This window comes from Drosophila nasuta, chromosome 3 (genome assembly GCF_023558535.2).
Source record: "Drosophila nasuta strain 15112-1781.00 chromosome 3, ASM2355853v1, whole genome shotgun sequence".
In the NCBI taxonomy this organism is placed as follows: Eukaryota; Metazoa; Arthropoda; class Insecta; order Diptera; family Drosophilidae; genus Drosophila; species Drosophila nasuta.
In genome coordinates this window covers 38,766,361-38,776,752 of record NC_083457.1, presented here as the reverse complement: position 1 = coordinate 38,776,752, position 10,392 = coordinate 38,766,361, and the positions used below count along the sequence as shown (strand labels likewise).

The 10,392-nt window shown below is 40.4% G+C and overlaps 3 protein-coding genes across 4 annotated transcripts; 2 read left to right on the top strand and 1 right to left on the bottom strand.

The window, feature by feature from the left end:
* The first annotated feature begins 508 nt into the window (after nucleotides 1-508).
* On the top strand, nucleotides 509-1,961 carry LOC132790192 (large ribosomal subunit protein eL14). Its single transcript, XM_060798650.1, is given in 6 exon segments — nucleotides 509-583; nucleotides 879-980; nucleotides 1,231-1,317; nucleotides 1,319-1,393; nucleotides 1,395-1,427; nucleotides 1,664-1,961. Coding segments are annotated over 6 exon segments (501 nt in total). The 5' UTR covers nucleotides 509-580; the 3' UTR covers nucleotides 1,865-1,961.
* LOC132790191 (LETM1 domain-containing protein 1) lies at nucleotides 1,670-3,789 on the bottom strand. 2 transcript variants are annotated; one of them, XM_060798649.1, is made up of 4 exons: nucleotides 3,540-3,789; nucleotides 2,847-3,470; nucleotides 2,496-2,784; nucleotides 1,670-2,439 (listed from the first exon to the last, which is right to left on the bottom strand). In XM_060798649.1, the coding sequence occupies exons 1-4, from the start codon at nucleotides 3,623-3,625 to the stop codon at nucleotides 2,086-2,088; spliced, it is 1,353 nt and encodes a 450-aa protein (XP_060654632.1). In that variant the 5' UTR covers nucleotides 3,626-3,789; the 3' UTR covers nucleotides 1,670-2,085. The 2 variants fall into 2 exon arrangements, with proteins under 2 accessions (XP_060654632.1, XP_060654631.1); XM_060798648.1 differs by having other exon boundaries at nucleotides 2,847-3,473; nucleotides 3,540-3,788.
* A 766-nt stretch (nucleotides 3,790-4,555) lies between these two features.
* Nucleotides 4,556-10,276, top strand: LOC132793191 (uncharacterized). The gene is given in 6 exon segments (XM_060802896.1): nucleotides 4,556-4,675; nucleotides 6,207-6,599; nucleotides 7,444-7,605; nucleotides 7,913-8,108; nucleotides 8,250-8,445; nucleotides 8,506-10,276. Coding segments are annotated over 5 exon segments (1,479 nt in total). The 5' UTR covers nucleotides 4,556-4,675; nucleotides 6,207-6,407; the 3' UTR covers nucleotides 9,239-10,276.
* Nucleotides 10,277-10,392: the final 116 nt, after the last annotated feature.

The window sequence follows — 10,392 nt, the reverse complement described above, 5'->3', positions numbered from 1 at the left end:
GAAAACGGTTAAAGGTTGAGATACATCGATGATTCTAGCGATATATCAATGGTTTCTACATCATAGTAACTATCGAAGATTTTCATATTCATAATATATGATAAATAAATATTATATGTTCTGAGAATATATACGTTATTTAGCATTCTTAAATCTATTTATTTAACGATTGCCACGGGGTATGACTACAAGCCTCATTATGATATTCGAATGTCGATAAGACAAAACATGCGATTATGTTGATACATAACAATGAGAGCTGCCAGATCAATAAAAAGGATAGGTATAGGCAAATAACATTGTTAACATAAAATATGTTGTTAATTAAATAAAATTACTTTTTGCAAAAATATTAAAATTAATATAAATACAACTTTCTGCTCCATCATAAACAATTTACTTATAATTTATAATTAAGATTTGTTTTTACCAGGGCTCTGTCAAACTCAATTGGTTCTGCTAAATTGGCACCCAGGGCTACCACAGAATTGCAACACTGTGTCGGCCACTCTGTTGTCGCCATGTTGACGCTAAGCTGTCAAAAACTTTTCGTTCCTTCTCTTTCTTTCCGGTTAGCGTCATGGTAAGAGACCACAAAGTATTTTTCGCATTTGGACGAAAAATGTGAAAATTAAACGGTTTAAAGTGTGCGTAGTGAATTAAATGTTGCGTAAAATAAGCAAGACCAGCGTGTTGATACTGCCGCTATTAAGAAATTGACTGAAAATCTAAATGCGCGTCGGCACAATTAAGTTGAAAATATTTCACGTGGTGAAGAAGTCGCCAAGGCAAACGCAACACGCTGTCGTCGAAACGCTTGCACAAAAATGTCTTGGTGAATTCCTTCTTACAAATGTTATTACTCTACTTCATTACAGCCTTTCGAGAGATTCGTACAAACTGGTCGTATTGCCAAGGCCTCTGCAGGTCCCCTGAAGGGTCGCCTGGTGGCTATTGTCGATGTCATTGACCAAAACAGAGTAAGTGCCTCTTTCCAATAAGTAACGTAGGAACAATGTTGTGTTTTCGCGTTGTGGCTGCTGCTGTTATTGCACATGATGATAATTTGTCTTCTTGATAGGAAGTGCCAACTGACACATAAATGAAGCTAATTTTAACTTAACTGAAAGCAAACAAACGACACACAAACGAGAAACACAATCGTTGCCTGCTGCTGTAATCAATGGAAATATTAGAATAGCAATTAATGTGGCTAATTACTTTTTACAGGTCTTGGTTGATGGTCCTCTGACTGGTGTTCCACGTCAGGAGTACAGATTGAGCAATCTGCATCTGACCAAATACCGCATCAAGTTCCCCCTACACCGCGCCCACACGCATTGTGCGCAAGGCTTGGGTGGACAGTGACCTGAAGGCACAGTGGAAGGTCAGCCCCCTGGTCCGTCAAGGCACAAAACATTTGCAAGGTGTGTATAATTGATTTCAAGTGTGTTTTGTTGCAGTGCATTTGACAAACTCGTAAGAAGAAATGCAATTGACATTTGTTATTGCACATGATGATAATTGAAAGTTCTTGATAGGAATTGCCGGCTGATACATACATGAAGCAAGCTTATTTATTTAACTGAAAGCAACAATAATCAAATATGTAGTTTGTTTACAAAGACTGTTTATCTAACGTATATATTTTATTTACTTGCAGCGCTCGCAATTGAGCGACTTCGACCGCTTCAAGCTGCGTTATGCCAAGCGTCAGCGCAACAAGTTGTTGACCATCGCCTTCAACACACTGAAGAAGCGCACCAAGTTCGATGGCACCCCACGTGTCCTCAAGAAGGATCGCCGTGAGCGCCTGCGTGCCGAGAAGGCCAAGGGGGGCAAGAAGGCAGCGGCCAAGAAGTAAAAAAATAAATACACAATAACGAAAGTAACTGCTTGATGAACATCCAACACAAAGGAGCAAATAAAAGAAGTGTTATTTTTAGGAAAAACACATGAAAGCCCGCCTTTTGTTTATATATTTTGTTAGATTTGTTTAACATTTTTATTTGCTTTTTAAAAACAAACGAAATACATTTTCAAATTACAAATTTGGAAACGTAAAAACGTAGCACCAATTTTCCCCTAAGAGGCAGCATCTTCAGTTGTTGACTTGCAGTAGATGGTCTTCCAGTTGCGTGGATGATTGTAGCCCAGTAGAATGGGCAGATGAAGGAACAGCGTGATATGCTCGCCCTGTATTGACGTCGACACCTTGACCCAGTTTCGCAGCCATTCGATCATTTCCTCGCGGCTTAAATTATCCGGATTCAGGCCGCGCAGATAACAACAATAACGCATCGCATCTGTGCGCAAATTGTGAACGCCGCCTTCCCGATTGATGGCCAGATCCATGTAGTGCACCAGGAATGCGTGCTCATGCAGGCGATGGCGTTTGAACAAACTGTTTGGCAGTCCATGCATCTTGACTAGACATTTCTGCAATCAGATACACATTAATTAGATGTAAGTAAACGATAGCTGCGTATGCCTACGATGTGTTTACGTGACATGCCCAGCAGTGAGTAGGGCCCCTCGGCAAAGATGTCTTTAACGGCGATTAGAGCGTCTGCTGTGGGATGCGTACCGCTGCCCAGCTGGCCCAAGATACTCTCGAATTCGGCATGCTTGTGGTGCGTCTTCAGTGACTTGAGTTTGGCCTGTAGGCAGCGGAACACAGACTTGTTGCACTGCAGCCGGCGCTTCATGTAGTAGCTCTGGAAGTCGTTGCGCTGCTGCTCTGTCCAGAAATGCGACGTTAAAAATGTGCGTGGATACCAAAACCTACAGAGAATTATATAGAGTAAATGATCACTGAAATAATAATTAGTCGACAAAAAACTTACACCAGTGGAAAGAAGGCATAGCCTACCATGGGCAGAGAGCAGCCAATTAAAGCGGGCGCCACTTTCATCATGTCTCGCGGCATTTGCATGTAGAGCTCCAGTTCTTGGCGATTCAAAGCACGAATGCCCTGTGGCGCATCATTGGCAATGCGAGCAATCTTGAGGAAGCGCTTCATGTCGGCGAAAAAATCCTTGACGCCGTCGAAGAAGACGCGATAGAGTTGCATGGCTTTTGGGAAATTCTTCTCTAGCACTTTGTCATAGTTCTTCACGTAGTTAAAGTAGCGCGTGAATATGTAATCCTGCATGTTGTCACGCATCTGCTCGCGCTTCGACCTCAGGACCTCCATGTTGTCTTTCTTTTTGTCTTTGTCATGATCCCCGCCAGTCTGCTGTTCAGTTGACGTGGACATACTGCCGGCGCTTTGTTGTTGTTTTGCTGTCTGCTTGGCGTCCCAGCGTGCCTCATAAATGGCCTTTCCCACGCTAGTAATTTCGGAGGCGACATTACGCTTTATTTGCGGCGGTGTCGCTGCCGCAATTGCCTCTGTTGGTTGCGGCTTTGGTTGCTGTTGCTGCTGCGACGCGTTTGTGGTGTAATGCGATTGCTGAGCGATAACAACGCTGCTGTAAATGAGTTTTTAATGCCGGTTCGATAAACGCGCTGGTCATGTGCTTGTGTTTGTGTTTTACCTGCGTTTCAGCTGTTGCAGGCAACGATGCTCCTGGGGCCATTTGATCCTCCATGTAGAGCAGGCGACACGTAATGCCAACGCCATGGCTGCGCTTGCAATGCGAATATTACACACAGGTGGTGCGCGTAATTACGCAACGACTGCAACTCCGATGCAGGAGCCACAACACACACAAGCAGCCCACAACAATGTTTCTTAATTATTTTAATCTTTCCGAGTTTGCTTCTTCTTCAAAATAGCGGCCGCTGCCAACTTCACGCGGCACAAACTGTCGGAATATGTTGCTGAGCGAGCAGCAGCATGTTGCCAACATGCCGATAGCGTGTTGCTCTGAGTTGCCACCTAATACAACATGCAAACAATAATTGTTGTTGCATACATTTAGGCTTTACGTGTAATAAGAATATGTATCAAGAAAGGTAATGAAGCATCAAAAAATCCAATTTATAATGTAATAAAATTGTTAGTAATAAAATAAAAATTATACAAATGCTTTGCTGACGTCAAAGTGCACAGGGGGCTTGCGCACGATGTTACCTTAATTTTGGCATGATTCATGCGTTTTTGCACTTTTCTCTTCAGTCTACCCGGAGAAGTGCGTGTTGTAAGATGTTTGCACGCATGTTTTGCTTAACTTTTCGTTGTCCGTTTTTCCTCGTGCTAAATACAAAATTTAACAAACCACAGCGACTAATAAAAATTACGCGCTTGACGCATTAATCGTTTGCTGCTCACTTGATGGCAATAATTAAAGCGTAAATGTGAAAGAGAAAGAGTTTTAATCGTTTTTTGTGATTTCAACCGCGAGTCCTTCGCACGTGTGTGAGTGTACGTGTGTGTGTGTAAAGACCTTCAACAAGCAATATGTAAGAAAGCTAAGCGCGTGTTCAACTTACTTTCACTTGTGCAGAGAAAGTAAGGCAACAACAAATTTTGTGTGTGGGTGTTTTTCTCGTTAAGCTTTCGCTACTCTCCAATTTATTTATCTGTTGCAGTAGTAACTGTGTTACACACACCATCGCAACGCTAGAAAAGTTTCGGTTACATTATTTACACAGGCTCACATAAGCATACTTTTAGGCTGCGACTTGAGTCATTTTTCTTGTTTGCCTTGCAATTGAAGCTAACTGAAAGGTAAACTTGGCATCATTCCACCACGATGCGATGCCAATACAAATAGAAATAACCACTGGCTATAAATAACGTAGCCGGCCTTTTCCCTCCACTCGATTTCAGTTCACTTCACTGCGGAGGCGACTCAATTGTGCAAATTGTATTGTGGTTGTTCACAGAGTTATCCCCAAAGCCGGCGTATCTCAAAACATGACAAACTCAAGGAAACACAATGAAACGAGGAAAAGTTGCTATTGTCTACCCAACATCCTTGTGTACATGCTAATATTAATTTATGTATGTGCAGTCGCCGGCAACAATGCTACATCATTATGCATAATTGATGAGCTTGATTGTAACTGAAAGGCATTTTATTTGATCGCAAATTAAGCGCTATAAAATTAAGAGTTAAACTGTGGGTATACTACCCGCATTTCCTTTTTGTTCTGATTCCTGTAATCCAAAAATTTAAATAACACGAGTCTCACAAAGTCGAAAGTCAAAATGTCCTTGAGAACTTTTCGCCCATTTGCTGGAATTCCCATCACCATTTTACCATTTTACGACTAATGCAGATACCCAAAAAAGGGGGTGACAACGACACCGTTGCAAACTATGTGCCAAGTGTTACTGCAGCGCGCCAAAAGTTTGGAGTAAAACTATCTGGGCGAGGATATGCACCATCTTGACATAGCTGACACCATGTCAATGTCTTGGGGCAGCAAATTGCCTGCAATGCCACACTGCAACAACAGCAAGAAAACACAAACACACACACTCTACATGAAAGTGTGCGTGTGTAAAGCACGTTGGCTTCTGTAATTTAAAAGGTGTTTTAAGATGGCCTTACGACGCCGCAGGTGTCATTTTAATGAATACGAACCGTTGACTCGCAACCGCAGCTGCTGTGTAGCATACTTTTAGGGGTAGTGTGAAAAGTTATTTAAATTGTTGTTGGACATTTGCATTTAATGTTGCTTTCTGTTTATGCTTATTCATTATTCTTCTTTTTCGGGACTGTTTTGTTAATACAGCGCTTTTTTATAATTCATTAAAATATTCATCTATAAAGTTTTAACATGTATATCTTATATTAAGATAGCTTTTTGTTATCATTAAGAAGTGTAAACTAGTTTTACACTTAAGCAAAGGACTCATATCCACTATATGCATTTTAGATAATACTTATATTACATGAGTTTATAAATATATATAAATGTTAATTTTATATGGGTACTTTCATATTAGTGCTTAATTCGACTTTTTTAATCTTAAAACTATTAGCCACTTTTATTTTCGTGTGCATTTCTTATCGCCATAAAATTATGAGTTAATCATTAATAAAACTTCGCTTATATCCAGTCGATTAATGGTTTGTACAAGTTGTCAAGGGCAATTATCTTAATTTGAATAAGTTTTACCCCTCTAATCGCAATAGACTCGTGCTTTTAATGCTTGCAGTGCACACAAAACTTTGAAAGAAAACTTTGCTGTCGAATAAAATACATAACACATGTAATTAAAATAAATAAATAATTTCTTATATTTTCAGAGAGGGTGCAATAACGAAATAAATAAAACTATGCAACGACTCCTTCTTGATATGTAATCAACAATTTAATACCTCCCAAAGGATTAAAGAAAGAATAGAATATAATGTTAACTTGAAACGATTTGAAATTTGAAATCTGGCAGATTAGGAGCTGCTGTTAATTGCCGTATATAAAAACCAAATTAAAAATTGTTCATTACAATGGCTATTACCATTTTTGGCTTGGATCACTTCGCCATAAGTGCTATTGTGATTGTGAGCATGCAGTTGGTGTTCTTTATAATCAACTCCATGCTGCACTTGGACAAGCTATCGGACTTTGCAGGAGGCGTCAATTTTATTGTCGTTGCGTTACTGACCTTTTTTCTGGGCCAAGTTGATCGCCCATCTAAGGTAAGTGACTGAATATTTAATGCTCTTAATTGAGCTATAAATTAAACGCTTCCTTCCTGCTGAGGGTGTGCGAAGAAGTGAAGCATGGAGGATGGAGGAGCAGTGTGTCGACTTTAGTTACTGACATTGAAAAGTGAATTTTACACACACTCACACTCTCAAACGCACACTCACCGAGTGAGAGAAAAATGGGGAGATTCTGCAGTAACGTGGCTCGCTGGCAAACAACAAAAGGTTACGCCCAATTGGCCCACATTTTGATGGCTGTTGCTGTTGTTGTTGCTGTTCAGCTGCATGACCTTGTCTGGCTGGCAGGGGCCAAGGCCCTTCAGCCAGTTGTTTGTCACATTGTCTACCCAATTGTTTACGACTCTCTGCCTCTCTCTCTCTCTCTCTCTCTCTCTCTCTCTCTCTCTCTCTCTCTGGCTTGCTAACACTACGTTTAAATACTTAATGCTAGTCTTTAATTTTCATGCAATTTCCCCACTAAAGTGCTCGATTATTAAATCTGCGCAGTTTATGCACTTTTTATGAGCCAGCTGGCATTTGTGTCAGGCTCGCATTAAGTGCATAAATAAAAAGCCGTGTTCTGATGTTCTTCATACCTCAGGGAGTTGTACTCATTTCTTCGTTTTTATGACGGGAAACTGCCAGAAGAGCAAAAGTATTTGCATTCATTACGAATGCAGCGCAATGAATTCAGCAGCACAATGAAATATTGATTGTAAAGTGTGCATTCAATTAGTCAGAACAGAATCGCAGCAGAGTGCTTATCATCGCCATAAAAAACTTTACTCCGTATTATTTAACTCTTGTCTTTTCAATTTATGACTTTTCTCTGCAGGCCTACGAAAGTCGTCAACTGATGGTCACCGTTTATGTGTGTTTGTGGGGTGCCAGGTTGACTGGATATCTGCTGTATCGCATCATTAAATTGGGGCGAGATAAACAATTTGAGGATACACGTAGCAACATCATTCGCTATGCAGTCTTCTGGACGTTTCAGGTGAGTTTCGCTTCTCATTCGCATTCCACCTCAGCTCATTTGGTATGCAAGTCCAAATTGGATTTGTGGTTTCATCTACAGTTCATAATCAATGAATCTGCCATTGTCGGACATTTGCCAAGGTGTTTTGCATAATTCAATACTTGTCGCCAGCTAAGGGATTGCCAACAATTAAACTGTGACACAATTGTGTGCCATTTGCTAAACGTTGGGGGACATTTTCTGCCTCGAATTGATTTGATTGCGAGCTGCTCATTTACATCTCTGTCCCCCTTTCGCTCTCTCTATCTCTCTGTATGTTTTTCAGGCTGTTTGGGTTTACGTTGTCTCGCTGCCTGTCATAATTATCAACTCCCGACCACAGACAGTCAAATGGATGTCCACGCTAGACTCCACGGGCACAGCCATGTTTATGGTTGGTCTCCTGGCTGAGACTTATGCGGACTTGCAGAAGTTCTCTTTTCGCCAGGACCCCGCGAATCATGGCAAATTTTGCAACGATGGTAAGGGAAAAGTATTCGAAATTAAACTTAATTTAATAAACATATTTATTTGTTTATATATCTAAAGTTAGCTTTAAACTTAAGTACTTAAAATCATTTAGTATCTTAAATTGTAATAAATATAATACCTCATTCCTTTAGGCCTTTGGAGTCTCTCAAGGCATCCCAATTACTTTGGCGAGGTCATTGTTTGGTGGGGCATCTTTGTTATATCGGTGAACGTGATTAGCGGCCTGGAGTGGATAGCGATTGCCTCGCCCATCTTCACCACTCTCATCATTTTATTTCTGTCTGGGATTCCGTTGCGTGAGCGCAGCTCAGATGAAAAGTACAAAAAGTGAGTGAAGCATAAATTTTTGCTTATTTTTATTGTATTTATGATAATGCTTTCCCTTAGTCAAGTGGAGTACCGCAAGTATAAAGCGTCCACATCGCCGCTGATACCCATTCCGCCGGCTGTCTATGAGGAGGTGCCTGGTGCTCTCAAGTTTGTGCTCTGCTGCGAGTTTCCGCTCTACGATACGATGCGACTGCACAAGGACACGAGTCCTTACTCGCTCTCCATTGCACGTTCCCACTCGCACATATAGCAGTCAGTGGCTCACTCTAGCAGCGCTGCTGCTGGCGTGGGTCAACAACACACACATCCACACACGCACACACAGGGCGCGAACCAAGCGCATCATCAGCACAAAGGACACTGCTATGGTGCGGATGGCGGACATGCAGAGCATCATCACAATTGTGGTGGCAGCTGTCGCAATGTCCATGTCAAGTCCAATCCCTATCAATGCGAGGCAGGATATGGCAACTATGGCGTGCGTCACATTGACGATGAGGATACGGATGATGGGGTAATTTACTTGGCTGGTCAGCATTGCACCAAAGCCAAAACACACTATTTCCATGCCTTGGACGAGGATGAGACGCCGCAACGCAAACAGCAACCGAAATGCAGCTACTTGGCTGAGGAGGAGCTGGCCTCCGATTACGATGAGGATATTCCACCCATAGGACTCAGCAAGGTGAACAGCGTGGAGAGTTTTGAGCGAGAGAATCGCGTGCAAATCGCCACTGAGCGATCCGTGAATGCCGAGGGAATGCCCGTGACAGTGACTACAATATTGTGATTGCCAGTTTAAGCGCTTTTCGTTCGCTTTGAGTCGAGTTTGATCTACCATAATCCATATCCGTCTGTTTTTCTCTGTCTTCCTTCACTTTGTAGGAGCTTCTAAAACTGGGAAAAGGAAAGTTCAAAGTCCTCTACTCACGCACCGATTTTTTTGCAGAAGCAGACAACTCTGATACGCTCAAGTTCATGTTGAAAGTAAGTCAGTCAGACTATCCGTCCTTCTATTCTGGGTAGAGGGTATCTCCTAGTCGAGTACTCGCGACTAGCACATCATTTGACTTGTTAAATCTAGGTGTAAACTTTGTTGAATGAGATGCTTCAGTTATGTTTTCCAAAAGAGAAACAAGTGCCAAGCATAAAAACCAGAAAATGATCGCTTAGAACTCAGCCAAGCTTTTGATCCAAATACATATAATATATACACAATTATTATGATATTCGTTACCAAAATCAAAAATGTGCCTATTCTACATGTTCTTAGAATGTTGCACTCTTTCAAAGTTAAATTTGCCTCTTTATTGATTAGAATTCTATTAAAATTGTTACAAATCAAAACAAGAAAACACAAAAAAAGTTTATTCCAACTTCTACATATTTTCTTATCAATGACATACATACATATATCGTAAGAAGAATACACCCCACCTACAAGAAGAATATCTATGAAAATATATGAAATGATGTAGTAACTGAAACTATAAAAACAGAAACATATCCCAAGCCAACCCACGTTCGATATTTTTTCGACTTACATACAATACATTTAGAATAATACGAACTCTGAAGTACAAGAAGCTTGTTGAACAGAAAATACTTCTAAGCTGTTGTTATTTTATACATGTACAACATTATATTATAATAATAACTATGAAAATATATTTAAATGTATATAAACTATTAATGCTCATCGGTGTATGATCCGTGTCTCGTTTGTCTCAAATTTAAAACAAAACAAAAAATACAGTATTATAACAATTAAAATATTTATAAAGCATTGTACCTAATTACGTATCTAATGAGCTCTGATAATAATAAAAGCAAATGCATAGAATAATATAACGAAATTATTACTTATTTAAAAAAGGAAAACAGTTTACAACATATTTGAATTTTTCTAGATGAAAATCTACCATAGTAGGCTTTTCAAAACCT